This window comes from Martes martes, assembly GCF_963455335.1.
Source record: "Martes martes genome assembly, chromosome: 13".
NCBI classification, from domain to species: Eukaryota; Metazoa; Chordata; class Mammalia; order Carnivora; family Mustelidae; genus Martes; species Martes martes.
The window spans coordinates 85,036,624-85,053,268 of record NC_137901.1 but is presented as its reverse complement, the minus strand read 5'-3'; the positions used below and the strand labels follow the sequence as shown (position 1 = coordinate 85,053,268).

The 16,645-nt window shown below is 40.0% G+C and overlaps 1 protein-coding gene across 1 annotated transcript in view; it reads right to left on the bottom strand.

Annotated features, from left to right (window-relative positions):
* Window positions 1-16,645, bottom strand: part of PPTC7 (protein phosphatase targeting COQ7) — a 39,529-nt gene that overhangs the window by 3,051 nt on the left and 19,833 nt on the right. The window contains exons 2-5 of the mRNA XM_080821066.1: window positions 12,388-12,567; window positions 6,076-6,274; window positions 2,786-2,909; window positions 1,060-1,189 (exon numbers count right to left, since the gene is read on the bottom strand). Of these exons, the coding sequence (XP_080677192.1) occupies window positions 1,060-1,189; window positions 2,786-2,909; window positions 6,076-6,274; window positions 12,388-12,567 (633 nt within the window). The remainder of the gene's footprint in view (window positions 1-1,059; window positions 1,190-2,785; window positions 2,910-6,075; window positions 6,275-12,387; window positions 12,568-16,645) is intronic.

The following is a 16,645-nucleotide window of genomic DNA, read 5'->3' as shown; positions in this document are numbered from 1 at the left end:
AAAAATATAAACCTAAGAAAGTACTAAGAGACAAATGCTTGCAATTCAGGCAGGTTTGGTTGTGTTCTAGCGAAAAAAGAAAATACTTGATAAAGAGAATTGTTTTTTAAAAATTACATGTAACTTAATTGAAGTTTTTGTTCTGTGTTTTTTTAAAAAACAAAAACCTTCACTGCTTCTTTACAACAGGCGCTCTATTAAAATGGCCACCACATCCTCTGTTTATAGCAATCACAGTAAAGACAAAATCTGGTTAAGATAAATTCTGCCTGACGAGAAAGTTATATGCTTCTACTCACAATCCTAATTTGGACAAACATATCTAATGTTTTGAAACTAGGAATAGTCTTGTATTCTAATCTGCCAAACAGCTATGGCATGTGCTTTTTTCTATTTTAATACTTCCTGGAGGGCTAAGAAATGCTTTACATGTCATAATATTGTATCAGCAAGAAACTGACCAAATCCATGAGTTCTGATATAGCAGCACCAACATGTCATCCCAGCCCTAAGACTGAGCTACTGGCCTGTTCCCAAAGTTACATATTGTTCAGTAGATAGAAGGACTCTTTAGGCAAGGACAGTTTAACATTGCTTCCCTCTTCAAAATCTGCTGTGGTAATTTGGCAGGCAAATATTGTCAACGAGTCCCACAAAGCCAGAGGGAAGGAAGAAGTGAAATGTCAGACCCGTGAAGGGCAGAATGTTAAACTGTTAGGAATGTCCAGGGCCTCTAGGCAGACTTGGAGGCCTTCTGGGCTCAGGTCCAAGCAGTGCTGTGGTGGCAATAAAGGGCTTCAGGTTCTGCCTGCCTCTACAGCCAACGAAGTGCAGTTCTGGAGGATATCCTCGGTGGGGAAGACATGATGACATGCACTTGCTCTTGACCCCCAGTGTTAGGGCCTGCTGACCTTGCTCAAAGCCATGGGCTCACAGCTAGAAAAGGACACCTCACCAGTCTCACCCTAGTGCTCTAGTTTACCTCACCCCACAGCCAAGAATGCTCCCATCCCACTATGTCCCCAATCAGTCCCTATGACCTTCCTAAAGAATGCTTACCTCTCACATTCAATCCGTTGTCACATGCAAACTGCGCAAAAGGTGACATATAATTTGGGTCATAGGCCAGCTCATGGGCTTGCTCAGCAATGCTTCTTGCCGTCTGCTGTATACTTTCATAATTTGAATTCTAAGATGAAAGGATGATGGAGTTATTTTTACCATAATGCCTCACATGATTTCGGCATGCAAGTGTACTACTTGCAAATATCACTTTTTGAGACAGTAACATTTATCTAACCACAGTTTCCACCATTTAAGTTTTATCACAGTTAGAGAAGACTTTACAACATTACATCTTCAGTAAAATGAACAAGACCACTTGTGAGTCTGCACAAGATGTCAATCAGATGTCACACTTTGTTAGGGCGGCCTTGGGCTCTGAAGTCTGGATTTTCATTTTTGCTGTTTTTCTCATTTGGAATTCTTAAGGTATTCTTGCTAAAATTGGATGGGACTAAAAAGGCAGATTTTGATAGCACTTTAGGTTGACCTCAAAAGATTCCCTGCTTAGGAATGCAACCCTGGCCAACCACGGTTTGCTCTCCAAGTAAGAGCTGCCAGTTGTCCTACTGAAAATACCTTTAGAATTTTATATCATGATGAAAGATTCTTGTTTAGCTGTGTAATCTTGAGTCATACCCTTATCCTTGCTGCTTCAACTTCCTCATCTTTAAAACGGGGATGGGAAACAAGGTCCATTTTAGCTCTACCACTCTAAGATTTGGAATAGTTTCAGTATGAATAATAAAAGGCCTCTGCTTCAATGTCCCCTCCTTAAAGAGGGCTTCTCTGACCAATCTTTCTAAAAGAGTAGCCCTCTTTATTCTCTATTCCTTTACCCCGCTTTATTTTTCTTCTTATCTACCACCAACATTTATCATATATTTCTTCCTTTGTATTATCTCTCTTCCTCCACTAGAAATATAAGCTCCATATGGGGAGGGAATGTGACGTTTCTGCTACTCCGCCCTCACCACACAGAGCACAGTGCTAGCACCATCTAAGCACCTGACCTTTACTGTACCCCACAGATGGGGCATGGCACTAAGGATTTTGTACACATGGTCTTAGGTAATCCTCACCACAACTCTATAAAATAGGACCTTTGGTACCCCCCACTTTAAAGGTGAGGAAAATACTGCTTAAAAAGTTTAGAAACTTACTCACAGTCAATACTGCTTAGTGTTAAGAACATAGGAAAAGACTAATTTCCCCCAGAGTTAGTACTTTTTCAAAGCCAGGAAAATATGGAAAAACGGGTTTTCACTTCCTTCCACTTTCTGTATGGGCCAAGTCTGAACTGTTTTGTTACTGGTGACAGCTCAGGTCACATTAAGGCCCCTAGCTGCCTGCTGCCCTCGTCTGGCTCTAGTATGGCGATATCCTGTCTTTCCCAACTTTAACACCTGCTGGGTTTGTTAAAAGAATAAGAGGATTAAGGCAGCCAGGAGCTAACACCATTAAAAATACAAGAAATTTCTCATCTGGGCTTTCCAGCCTTTACCACTTTACTAAAGGTGTGGGTGAGAAACTTCTTTTTCCAAGCTCTCCAATTGTGAATATTTCCCCTTAAAATTGCTTGAAAGACCAGAACCACTGTCTTCCTAAATTCGCAAGATAGCTTTTTCCAAAACTACAAAAAGAGATAATACAATTGGACCAGTAAAACTTAGCTGCCCAGAGAGGGCCATTGTTTCCATCAACCAACCTTTGAGTTAATTACCTTTAATTTTTTTAGCTCCTGAAGAATCATATAATCAGGCATGTTGTCAAAAAGTCCATCTGTTGCCGTCAGAATAATGTCTCCTAACTGGACATCAAAAGATGTGCTATCAGCAGCATCCGGGCTGTGACAAGGACAGGGTAGGGGCAAAGTTACAAGAGGCCTTCAGAGATAAGGTTCAAAGTTTTCAACAGGCACTATGTTACAATGCAATGAGGCTTTAAGAAAAACTAATTTATAATAACAGAATCAATAATAAAAACCATTTTGAAATTCCTAACCTTGAAAAAAATTAACTGAAAAATCTGATATAACTATTTCAAAAGCTTAACTGAATCTACCAAGTAAAACTGAGTTTGATGATTAGTCACAGATGGTTTAAAAGGAAGGGTTCTTTTCTGAGTCAGAACTAAACATGCAAAATCCTAGTAGAAATGAGTCTTTATTTCCTAAATCTTTATAGCCAAATTCCATCCTCTCTTACTCATTTTCTACTCATCAGTTCCCTGCAGGCTTGACTCTGGCTCTCAGGAGGCTGCCGTATAGTGGAACAACAGAGCACTATGGATAAGAACGTGCAAATCCGATAAGAATTAATTCACACGAAATACCTACAGTGGTATTTCTTACTACAATGGTATTCTGCACAAGCTAGCAAGCTGTCCATACCAGCATGGACTACTATGGCCTAGTAAGGCAGACTAAGAACTGTGTGTCTCTCAGGGATTAAAGAGTGCTCACCATAGTAAGTATTTAATTATTAGTGTGTCTGGCACATAGCAGGTCTTCAAGAAATATCTAATAAATGAAGAAACAAAGTAACTAACCCTCCAAATGGGGGTGGGGTGGGGTGGGTGGGATCCCCTTAATATATTGCTAATGAAGGAAGGAACGTACAGACAGTGGTGTGTGGGTGTGTTTGGCAGGGGGGCAGGGGGAAGACCCATAGATACAGATGCTTCTGTATGCAGAGAATAAATCTGGAAGGACGCAAAGAAACAGATAATACTGGCTGTCTCTGAGGAGAGAAACTGTGTTGGGATGGGGTAGGAGGTAGCTTTTTCGCTACATCTTTTTGTATAAAACTTTAAAAAGGATAGAAGGGAGGCTTTTTTCTGATAAACACCTGATGAAAACATACAAGAACTGGGTGTAGGGGATGTACACCCAGTGAGGAGAAAAGATCATATAGTCAAAGAATTAATGGCCCTCTCAAAGGCTGGTTCCCAGCCATTTCCAGAGGCCAGCTTCACTGAATCCAAGCCTCCAAGGTAAGGGAATGGTGAAATGCCTAACAGTCTGCCTTAACCTGTAATTAGGGAACAAGTGCAAAGAAAAAATTTACACAATGACCCAGAAAGGAGGAGCCAGAACCAAAGCACCCTAAGCTTGACAGAAAGACCCCAAAACTTGTGTCACTGACATGTTATAAAATATGTAAAATATGTGAAGAGAAAACATAAAAACAAACAGCCCACTAATGCCTGCTGGGGATTTACACAAAGTACACTGAGAAAATTTCAGGTTCATCCTCTCCTGACTGAACAAAGAAGGGGCAAGTTTAAAAGTACTGTGATGGGCTTTGGCCAGGAACTTCCACTTACACATTTACACCACAAACACTTTACATAAAAGGCTACTAAAGGAAAACCTGTAAATTAAGGTTAAAATTATATTTTATAGATAAGAGGAACTAAGTAAAAAAGAAAGTAATTACTTTCATGCAGCAGGGGAAAAAAGACTAAAACTGGTGGAAACCAGGTCGATTCCCTCTGTGGAATAAAGAAAAACAATACAAGACACTTCACAGTTGCTCAGACTTTGGAAACAAATCAGATTCTAGAAGTTTAGATTAATGACCAGGTTGGCAGCGAAGCTCTATTTTATGCTGAGGTTTTTCTTCCTCAGGAGTGTCCTTTGCTATCCTGCCTGTGCGAGACTCACTACCATTGGACAGTTCGTCCTCTTCTCCCAACACTCCCACCCATGAGCTTGGTGTTCCGCCAGCTGCAGTTTTGCCCATTTTGATTGAACATACTGTGCCGCTGGAAACTTTTGACTGCACTGAAACACGAGCTGAGGTCACATGCTAGCAAGCTGTCTGTGGGCTCCAGGGGAAGCAACCTCCACCTCGCTGGCAGGCCAGGCAGAATGCTGCCCTAACCACACGGTCCCAAAGATAGGGTGTGAGATATGGCAGAGCAGCTCTAGCACTTAGATGCCAAAACAAGAATCAAATAAAAGAAAATTAAAACACTGCTCTCTATAACTGTTAGCTGAGCTTGCTATCTACCAAGGCCTTGGGGTTTTGCTTTCTCCTTACTCCAACGTAGCTAACATGGATACATATATCTTACAACCAACTGGAGAAGGGCCTATAATGAAATACTGTTCCAATTATGGTAACATACCTAATCTGACAGTAAAAAATGCTTCCCTCTAGTTAAGAGTCAGCAATAGACTTTAGATGGACAATCCTGAATAACTAATTATATAATATACTTATTTCAGTTTAAAAATGGCAGTAATAATCATTTTATCTTAGTTTGTACTCAAGATCTGGCTTAATGAGAACTATTAAGCAGAGACAATAGACACTTGCAAGACTACTTCTATTTTTACAAAAGGTTCATTACCCATTTAACAACATTTATGAATCACCAGCAGTGTTTGTGCCAGGTCCTATAAAATTGTTACTGGCAGAGGAATCTGAAACTGCTTAGCCTCACTCTGTATTTTCATCTTAGAAAAAATAAACTGTAAAAGTTGATTTAAAAAAAAGTAGTTATTAAAAAAAAAGTAGTTATTGTCTTGGAAAGGTCTTGACAATTTAAAAGTTCTATTTGATGCATATAATAGAAGGCCCCGAGAATCAGGAAGTTATCCTGATAAATAAAGCAGATGTCTCTTTGAACTTTTCCCTAACATATGCAAAACCTTGTACAGGCGGTGGCATGCATGGACAATGACTCATTTCTCCAGCACAATTTAACAACTATAACCATATGTACCATGTTGGTCTTGGTATGAAAAACTGATATTCTATAAGCTTGAAGAGTGTTTTCAGTCTTGTCAAACTATTGGGTGTTTATTTGAATTCAACTTGGCTGCAAGAGCCAGCAAAATATCTTCTGAAGTCAAACTAAGAGGTCCTTTTGATGAGAATATTCTCTTTTTACCTTTTTATTATACATGACAACTGAAAATGCCTATCTTTACTGTAGTTAAAGGGGACAGGAGGAGGAGCAGCCATGCCCTGCTCCCTCATAATGGCCAAGAGGGGAGATTACCTGTCACTCAGGACGACTCCTTCGGCTTCAGGTGGTGCAATTGAGAGCTGGAATGGAGTGTTGAAGTAATGCTGCTGCTCATCTGATCGGTGCACAACCTCACCACCCCTGACAACCAGAAAGCCTGAATCACCCAGGTTTGCTGTGTGTAAGCGGTGGCTAGTTCTGTCCAGCACCACGATGCAGGCAGTACTGCTACCTAGAACCAAAAATGATCTCCATTTATTTTTTCTTCCAAGGCTATCTTTGCATCCACATTTTTATCCCATCACCTCAAGAAGCCACAATGGAACCTCCTTTGCTTATCTTAGTCATGCTGATACCTCTAACAACTAGTAATAGTAACCTGATCAGGGTCAACATGATGGGGAAAGAAAAAGGGATTTATATTACATATAGTAAGCAGGCCCCTGAAATCTGAATTCTTCCATTTGCAGAGATAGAAAACAATAAAAATGGCTGGTATTTAATCACACTATTTCATTTCAGTAGTACTATAATCTATGCCAAATGCTCAAAAGCGTGTTGTTGAGATATTAAGTTTTAATACTTAAATGCCAGAATGAGGATGTTATGTTTTCCTGACATTTCTCATTAGTCATTGGCAGGAAGCCTTCTCCATGAAATTCACTAAAATTTAAGACAGGGCACATAACTACAATTTTTAACCAGATTTCCATCTGTTGAGGTCATGAAGAACCTTCACTGGAGACTGAGTCACTATGAATTGACAAAACCAATTTTCCCAGGTAGCCTGTGCAATCATCCTGTTCAATTTACAGAGACTATTAATGTTCAGAGGGAAGAGACCACATTCCAAGCAGAGAGCAAAAAGCTTCTGTGTACATTTGCAGCCCACAGCTCATGTGACCTTCCTGAGACTGAAAAGCTGATGTACAACCTGTAAGACTACTTTCAAGTACTAAAATTTAAACCTGTACCTACAGAAAAAAAAAAAGGCAAAATAGAAAAATAAACAGTTCACCACGAAGTAAATGTAAACAATCTGTAAATATATAAAAAAATCATCATCGCACTAGTAGCCATTTTGCCCATTAGTTTAACAAGAGTCAAAAAAAGGTATCGCATGGTATTGGCAAGAATGCAGGGAACATGGTCACTCTTATTCCATGGTGACAACATAGTAAAACTACACAACTTTTTTTCTTTTCTTTTCTTTTAAGATTTTATTTATTTATTTGACACAGAGAGAGAGATCACAAGTAGACAGGCTGGCAGAGAGAGTGGGTGAAGCAGGCTCCCTGCTGAGCAGAGAGCCCGATGCAGGGCTCAATCCCAGGACCCTGAGATCATGACCTGAGCAGAAGGCAGAGGCTTAAATCACTGGGCCACCCAGGCGCCCCACTACACAACTTTCTAAAGGGCAACATAACCTTAAAAAATGTGCTTATCCTTTGATTTAGCAATTCCTAAGAAACAACTAGAGATGTAGAGATGTAAACAAAATAAGTACAGAAACATTGTTTAAGATCAAAAGATCAAGAACTGGAAACAACCTCACTCCTAAAATTAAGGAATCAGCTAAATAAATTACAGTACATCCATATAGTAGAAAGCTACACGTTGTTATATAATACTTAGGAGTACAGACCCTGCAGTCAGCCTCCCTGCCTCTGAATGCTGGCTCTGTTACTTACTAGCTGTGTGACCTGGGCAAATTACTTAACCTCTTTGGACCTGTTTCCTCATTTACAAAATAGGGAGACCATAACTACCTCTTAGTGTTGTGAGGATAAAATTAGTTAAATCATATCAAACACTTATATCACATAGTAAGTGTTAGCTATTTGGTGGCCACTAAGATTATTAGAGAAATATATTTGAAAATGAAAGATAAGTGAAACAAGTAGATTTCAAGCTAGTATTTAAGTTTTTAAGTATTTAGTCTCCTTCAATAAAAAATGTTATCAAATGTAAATTATACATCAAAAAAAGTGAAATTTAATGTAATTAAAAAAATAAACCAATAGTAGGCAAAAGCTAAACTGTTAAGATGATGGTTAAAAGCAAAACAAAAGAAACAGGCTGTGGAGCCAGCTGTGTTAAATCCCAGGGCCCCATTGTTTTCTAGCTGTGTGACTGTGGGAAAGTCACTTATTCTCTCTATGCCACAGTTTTTTCCTAACAAAATAGGAAATAAAAGCAAAAGAACCTACCTCATGGGGCTGCTGTAAGCACACAGTATATTCACAATTCCTATTACCATTATTTTCTACACACAAACATACATAGAAAAAAAATCAGGGCGCATAATCACTAAAATACTAATAGTTTTCTGGGTGGGATTATGGATAATTTAATTTCTGATATTTTTCCTTGATGAAGGATATATGATGAAAATGTATAACTTAATATAAAAAACCTTAAATTTAAGCATTTATCTCATCAGAATGTTCAGAAATTCCATTGTTATCTAACCTGACGCCCTAACGCTAAGCTATCTGGTCTCCACCCATCAAACATCAGAGGGAAAAGGCGTTGTAACTAACTGGCAGTGCTGCCAGATAACCTACTGCACAGCCTATGGTACAGTTAAGATCACCAATTACCCTTCCTTCTTAACTCAGTGCACACTTCAATAGAATCACCACACAAAAGATCTTCTGAAAGCTGATGGGATTAATCGGAGAAGGAAAAATGACAGATGAGTAGTAGAGCCTTGAAAATCCTGGGGCAGGAAGGACTCGTGTTGACTCATTATTACTCACTGACAGACCCAGGCTATCATTTTGCTATCCCGGTGGCTGTCACCTGCTGAGTTACAGTCAAAATGGTCCTTGTGAGTGACAGAGCAGCAAAGCAGCACCAACGAAGGCAAGCCCAGCCTTACAGAATCATGTAGGCTTGGAGTGTATACTCCTGCTCTGCCTCTTCATATAACTGATGTGTGCACATGGCTCAGGCCCTGAGAACCTAATAATGAGAGAAGAGCTCATTATTCGTGTGTATTTGGAGAGGAACAAGCAGGAAAAGAAGAAAAGAAGTGCTGAGAACAACAGCATCTGATGTTCAGACCACCGACAAATCCAGACAGGCACCCAAACAAATCATTCATGCTAAAATGGAAATATTTTTATCCTAATAATATATATCCCCTAATTTTGTAAACTACTGTGAAACATTTTGTGCAGCAAAGAAAGAACCTTATTAGGACTGACCCCTCAAATTCTTTTTTTTTTTTTAATATTTTATTTATTTATTTGAGAGAGAGAGAGATCACAAGCAGGTAGAGAGACAGAGAGAAGGGGAAGCAGGCTCCACGCTGAGCAGAGAGCCCGATGTGGGGCTTGATCCCAGGACCCTGGGATCATGACCCGAGCCGAAGGCAGAGGCTTTAACCCACTGAGCCACCCAGGCGCCCCGACCCCTCAAATTCTTAAGATATGCTCCCTAAGACTTAACTCCACTTAAGAGTTTCTGAGGAAATACATATTAACAATTAGCCTGTGATGTCAACCCAGATCTAAGAGCAGCTAGAAATTCTCAAGAAATAGGTGTTTGACCTTTATATTAGATTGTGTTATAGGCTTTTTAGCAATTACTGGATTAAAAAAGAAAAAGGATTGGGATGCCTAGGTGGCTCAGTTTTTAAAGTGTCTGCCTTCACCTCAGGTCATGATTCCAGGGTCCTGGGGTCAAGCCCCGCATCAGACTCCCTGCTCAGTGGGAAGTCTGCTTCTCTGTCTCCCACTCCCCCTGCTTGTGTTCCCTCTCTTGCTGTCTCTCACTCAGCCAAATAATTAAAATCTTTTTTTTCTTTTTTTAAAGGACTACCTAATCTTGTAAAGTTACCATTATTTGCAATTATATCTGAGGTTCAGTAAAATTCAGTAGGCTGTCTTTGCCAAAAAATGCTTGAGCTTAGTTACAAAAGCTTAGAGGTATGTATGTAGATTAGGTAAGAGAAGTGTCTATGTGTCAAACATAGTAATGAAGGATTATTTCAACATGTCTTTTAGGAGAAAAGTGATTATAATATTCAGTGTAAGAAAACTTCTAATAAGTCCTTAAATTTATTTTAAGATCTTCAAACTATATGACAGTAAACAGGAAAGGAAGGAGGGATAAGGAAAAAACACATCAAAAAACTCCGAAGCTTTCAAAGTGCAAAATCAGGACAGGTGTTTTCCAACTGCTTATTCTAAGTCATAGTAAATGGATAGGGGGATGTTGGCAGAGGACTTATGGGAACAGGCAGGAGTTGGGACCTGGAATCTGTATCTATAGGCTCTTTGTTAGATGTCAGACTATCAGATAGTATTCTGCACAATGTCCCCTTTCCCTCAACATGTTTCTGAGTATTGCATGAAGCTTTGAGCCGTTCCTTTTCACAAAAAAAAGATCTCTCCATTTAACAAACGAAGCAAGAGGGTCAGAGGTTAAGTAGTTTGCCCAAAGTCATATGGCAAGTTGACAGAGAGGTGCTAGAAACAGAATCCAGGATGTTTCACTGTGCCAGGCAAGCTCCAGATTGCATGTCCAAAATAGCGGATTAAGACAAAGCGGTATATTGAAACATCAAGACAAGGTTTCTCTTCAGTTAGAAGGAAAACAAGCTGATTAGTCACAGCACAAAGACAGAAGATGGCAGCGTGATGAAAAGAACCCCTTCTTACAAAAGATTTAAATTGAAGGCAAAATTTTACAACGTGGAGAACTCCATTAACACTGAACAGAGGTTGATTTTTAATATGGACAGTGACTCAGGGGGAGGCTACTTCTAGTAACCAGAAAGATTCTGGCAACTAGCAGAAACTTAATAACACCCTTCTGAGAGCTTGCTCAGAAGGCTGGGTAAGTTGTTGGGTAAGTTCCCAGGAAACCATTTAACAAACAAATGTAGAAGCCTGGCCAAAAGATGCTCCATTAGCATACCAGATAAACACACACTAGGTATTTGTAAGTTTTCTTTCTTTCTTTTTTTTTAGATTTTATTTATTTATTTGACATAGACAGCGAGAGAGGGAACACAGGAGCGGGAGAGGGAGAAGCAGGCCTTCTGCTGAGCAGGGAGCCCGATGTGGGACTCGATCCCAGGACTCTGGGATCATGACCAGAGCCGAAGGTAGATGCTTAACAACTGAGCCACCCAGGTGCCCTGGAAGTTTTCTTTTCTTTTCTTTTTTTTTTTTTTAAAGATTTTATTTATTTGTCAGAGAGAGAGAGAGAGAGAGAGAGCGAGCACAGGCAGACAGAGTGGCAGGCTGAGACAGAGAGAGAAGCAGGCTCCCTGCCGAGCAAGGAGCCCGATGTGGGACTTGATCCCAGGACGCTGGGATCATGACCTGAGTCGAAGGCAGCCGCTTAACCAACTGAGCCACCCAGGCATCCCTGGAAGTTTTCTAATACAAGATTAATGGGGATTTACTTTGTGCCGTGCTATTTCACAGACTAATCAGCTACCTGCTAGCAGTCTGGGGTGCCGATCTGCAACTTGAACTCCCCAACTTAATTTTACATACCAGATCCCATTCCCTTTCTTCTACCCCTGGAGAGAACCACTATCCTGAATTACACAATCACTTACTTTTCTTTCTTCTTTTATCCTATTTTGGAGTCCCTGAACAAAATGGTTTTACTTTTTTATGTTTTTGAATTTGAAATATGGAATCAGACTGTTTAGGTGGTATTCTGCAATGTTCTATTTTCCCTCAACAACATGTTCCTGAGTATTGAATGCAGCTTTAAGTTGTTCCTTTTCTTTCTGTATTTGAGAGAGAGAGCGAAAGAACACAAACTGCAGGGAAGAGCAGAAGGAGAGAAGCAGACTCTCCACCGCAAAGGAAGCCTGACACAGGGCTCAATCCCAGGACCCTGAGATCATGACCTGAGCAGAAGACAGACGTTTAACTGACTGAGCCACTAGCACCCCAAGTTGTTCCTTTTTAAAATGCATTTTTCTACAATAAGTGGACTTTTAGGTCGTTCTCGGTTTTCTGCTATTATAAGCAATGTTACCACGAACATTCTTGTACCCATCTCTTAATACACAGATGTGCAAGAGTTTCTCTAATCTAAGGTGTAGACCCGGAAGTGGAATTGCTAGGGCATACTACTTTTTTACATTTAACTTTATTCCATAATTCCAAATTGTTTTCCAAAGTGGCCATACCTATTTATATTCCCTTGGAGCAGTAGTATATATTCTGGTGAGGTCATAGCTTCTCTATCAAACTCTACTGAGTAAAGAACTTCAGAAAAAAAAGCTGGGCTGCTAAGTGGTTTTCTTAGTTTTGTTGTTAACCATCTCATGCGCTTCTTTACTGAGGAAAACACAGTGTATCTACTTACCAAGCAAAGGTACTTTATTTTGCAGCAACTCACAGTAGCTTGTGGTGAGGATTCCGATGGGATTACTTGGGACGAACCGTCCTTCTTTTACTAACCGTTCACACGTCCGCATTAAAGTCCCTGAGAACTGGGATGGATCAACTCCATAGTCTCTCCACCCTCCTACACCATCTGCAACCCCTAAAAACAAAACAGAACAAAAATTACATTGAAAGAATGTTCTTACCAACTTCTCAAATTCTTATTCTTGTCTCCTTTTAACAGTTAATTTTATTACATACTAGTACATACATCTACCCTGAAATTCAGAATGAAAAGTGTTGAAATTTAACTACACGCTAATACTCTTATTCCCCATTTTCTTCTTTGAATCTGATCTTTCATATATTGATAAATAAATACGTGAGCTACCACAGGGTGGCATTGCCTACTAGCCAAGAGTTCAATTTCAGCAGGATTATCATCTTTGTGTGGAAGTATTTATATTATTCATCTTTGTTCTATAAGAATGAAAATTGATTTTTTAAAAATGTGCTGAAACTAGTGATAATACAATGGAGCCAGAGCTGGCAATCATTCAGAATATCAAAAACAGCAAACTCTAACTTCAAATTTTGGTCAGTAACTGTGAAATAAAGAAAGAAAATTAAGAACATACATCATCCTCTTTCCTCCTCCCTCAGAGACAACCACTATCCTTTCTGTACAGGCCTGTACTGTCTAGTACTACAGCCACTACCAAACTTGACTACTGAGCCTTTGAAATGGTGCTGATTCAAATTAAGAAGTCCTCAAAGAATAAAATACACACTGGATTTTGAAAACTTAGTACAAAATATTTTGGATGTAGTGTGCTAAAGATTAAAATTAATTTTACCTGTTTATTTTTTAAAAGATTTTATTTATTTATTTGACAGAGATCACAAGTAAGCAGAGAGGCAGGCAGAGATGGGGGAAGCAGGCTCCCTGCAGAGCAGAGAGCCCGATGCGGGGCTCGATCCCAGGACCCTGGGACCATGACCCGAGCCGAAGGCAGAGGCTTTAAACCACTGAGCCACCCAGGCGCCCCTTACCTGTTTATTTTTAACTAATGCAAATACTAGGAAATTTAAAATGACATGTGGTTCATATTATATTTCTATTGGACAGCAATGATATAGAGATTTTCATGGGTCCCTAGAGCTGTTGATGAGTAGAGTCCACACAAGACTCCTTCATCAAGAGGAAACTAGTGTTCAAGAAAGACAGTAAGAGGGGCACCTGGGTGGCTCAGTGGGTTAAAGCCTCTGCCTTCGGCTCAGGTCATGATCTCAGGGTCCTGAGATCGAGCCCCGCATCGGGCTCTCTGCTCAGCAGGGAGCCTGCTTCCTCCCTTCTCTCTCTCTGCCTGCCTCTCTGCCTACTTGTGATCTGTCTGTCAAATAAATAAATAAAATCTTTAAAAAAAAAAAAAAAAAAAAAGAAAGACAGTAAGAGGGGCGCCTCGGTGGCTCAGTGGTTAAACCTCTGCCTTAGGCTCAGGTCATGATCTCAGGGTCCTGGGATGGAGCCCCAGAGAGCATCGGGCTCTCTGCTCAGTGGGGAGCCTGCTTCCCCTACTCCCTGCTTGTCTCCCTGTCCACCTGTGATCTCTGTCAAATAAATAAATAAAATATTTTTTTAAAAAAAGTCAATAAGACATTAAAGTCAAAATCATTCAACTCCTTGCAAAACACTAAGCTAATTGTTCAACATTAAAATCAATTTCTGGGGCGCCTGGGTGGCTTAGTTGGTTAAGCAACTGCCTTTGGCTCAGGTCATGATCCTGGAGTACCAGGATCGAGTCCCGCATGGGCTCCCAGCTCCACAGGGAGTCTGCTTCTCCCCCCTCTGACCTTCTCCTCTCTCACGCTCTCTCTCAAATAAATAAAATCTTAAAAAAAATAAAAATAAAATAAAATCAATTTCTGTCTACCAATTCTAACAAACTGAGGGAGGGGCTCTTGGGTGGCTCAGTCAGTTCGGCAGCTGCCTTCGGCTAAGGTCATGATCCCAGGGTCCTGGGATCGAGTCCCACATTGGGCTCCCTGTTCCACAGGGAGCCTACTCCTCCCTCTCTCTCTGCCTGCTGCTCTGCCTGCTTGTAGTCTCTCTCTCTTTCAAATAAACAAAATCTTTAAAAAAAAAACTGAAGGAACTAAAAGATCATATATATATGTAATATTAAGGATTTAAGTGACTATATATGAGCCTTTCTAGAAGGATCTGTAAGAAGTATTAATGGTAGTTTTATAAATAAGAGACTGCAAGTGCTCAGTGAACAAACAGGGAGATTTTAGCTTTTTCCCTCATACTGTTCTATAGTTTGAAATCTAATTTTATAATGATCATGTATTGATTTCATAATAAAAATATTTAGGAATTTTATCATTTTTAAGGCTTGCTGAGCATTAAACATCCTCCCTACATACATATCTGCATTTTTTATATGTTCAACTTTCATACACATTTTATTAAATTTTTTTTCACACATTTTAAAGAACCTATATGGTACAAAAGTAGGAGAATGCCTATATAATGCATCCCAGAAAAAAACTGGCTTAACATGAAAGGAACACATTAAACATGTTTTCTGGTGATGGCATTTCTCAGCAGAAATGGAATATATTCTGAAAAACATGAGAGAAAACATAACTGGCAGAGAGTATAAAGAAGGTGACAGACAACATCACTGTTGGGGCAGCAACTTTCCCTACCTTTTGTGACCAACCAGTAAGCAAAATTTCATTATGGGGCAGTTCCAAATCAGTTGATTAAATGATATGATGTCTGGGGACACCTGGGTGGCACAGTCGGTTAAGCACCCAACTCTCGGTTTCAGCTCTGGTCATGATCTGAGGGTTGTGAAATTGAGCCCTGAGCGGGGCTCTGTGCTCAGCATGAAGTCTGTTTTAAACTTTTTCTCCCGGGGTGCCTGGGTGGCTCAGTGGGTTAAAGCCTCTGCTTTCGGCTCGGGTCATGATCCCAGGGTCCTGGGATCGAGCCCCGCATCGGGCTCTCTGCTCGGCAGGGAGCCTGCTTCCCCCTCTCTCTCTGCCTGCCTCTCTGCCTACTTGTGATCTCTCTCTGTCAAATAAATAAATAAAATCTTAAAAAAAATTTTTAAAAAAAAAAAAAAAATAAATAAAAAAAAAAAAAATAAACTTTTTCTCCCTCTCCCTCTGCAAGAAGCCCCTCACCGGGCACTTGCACTCTCGCTGTAAAATAAATAAATCTAAGGGCGCCTGGGTGGCTCAGTGGGTTAAAGCCTCTGCCTTCAACTCAGGTCATGGTCCCAGAGTCCTGGGATCGAGCCCTGCATCGGGTTCTCTCTCTGCTCAGCGGGGAGCCCGCTTCCCTTCCTCTCTCTCTGCCTGCCTCTCTGCCTACTTGTGATCTCTGTCAAATAAATAAATAAAATCTTTAAAAATAAATAAATAAAAATAAATAAAATAAATAAATATTTTTAAAAAATGATATGATGCCTGGGATTTATTGCAAAATAGTGGGGAGGAGTGATGGAGAAATGGATAAAACAAGATTGGCCATGGATGGAATTGAAGTGGAATGAGAAGTGCTGCATATTTGAAATTTGCCATTACACAAAGTTTAAACAGAACTAATAATAATAAGAAAGAAAAAAGATTCTTCTGCTGGCTGTGTGGAGAGCAAGAGCAGAAAAAGGGGACGACGAGTCAGGAGTCTATCTTAGTAGCTTGGTCATGAAATGGTGGCAGTACAGTCAGAATGCAGGGATTTGAGGTCCAGTGAAACAGAAGGACTTACTGGTATACTGGACAGGGGTGTAGCAGTGGTGGGGAGAGAGAAGTATAAGGAATGACTAAGGTCTACCCTACCAGGAAGAAGCATTATTTTTTTCTGTTTTTCAAGCAGTTTTGAGGATATCTGGAAATTCTTAAGAGAATTTAAGGTAGTTTAATAGGAGGTTCTTTACCCCTTTCATTAGGGGTAAGAGCTCACCATTATTTATTTTATTTTTTAAAGATTTAATTTTTAAGTAATTTCTACACCCAATGTGGGGCTTGAACTCACAATCGAGCCTCATGTTCCACCAACTGAGAGCCAGCCAAGCAACTTGTCCTCACCATTATTTTAAATGCAACAATTTGTGTTAAAATACAGAATGCGATTATAAACCTTGCAATTCTATCTGGTGAATCATTCATTCTTTCCAAATTACTGCCTGCTTGAGAAAAGAATTTCTCTTTAACCAGTGTCT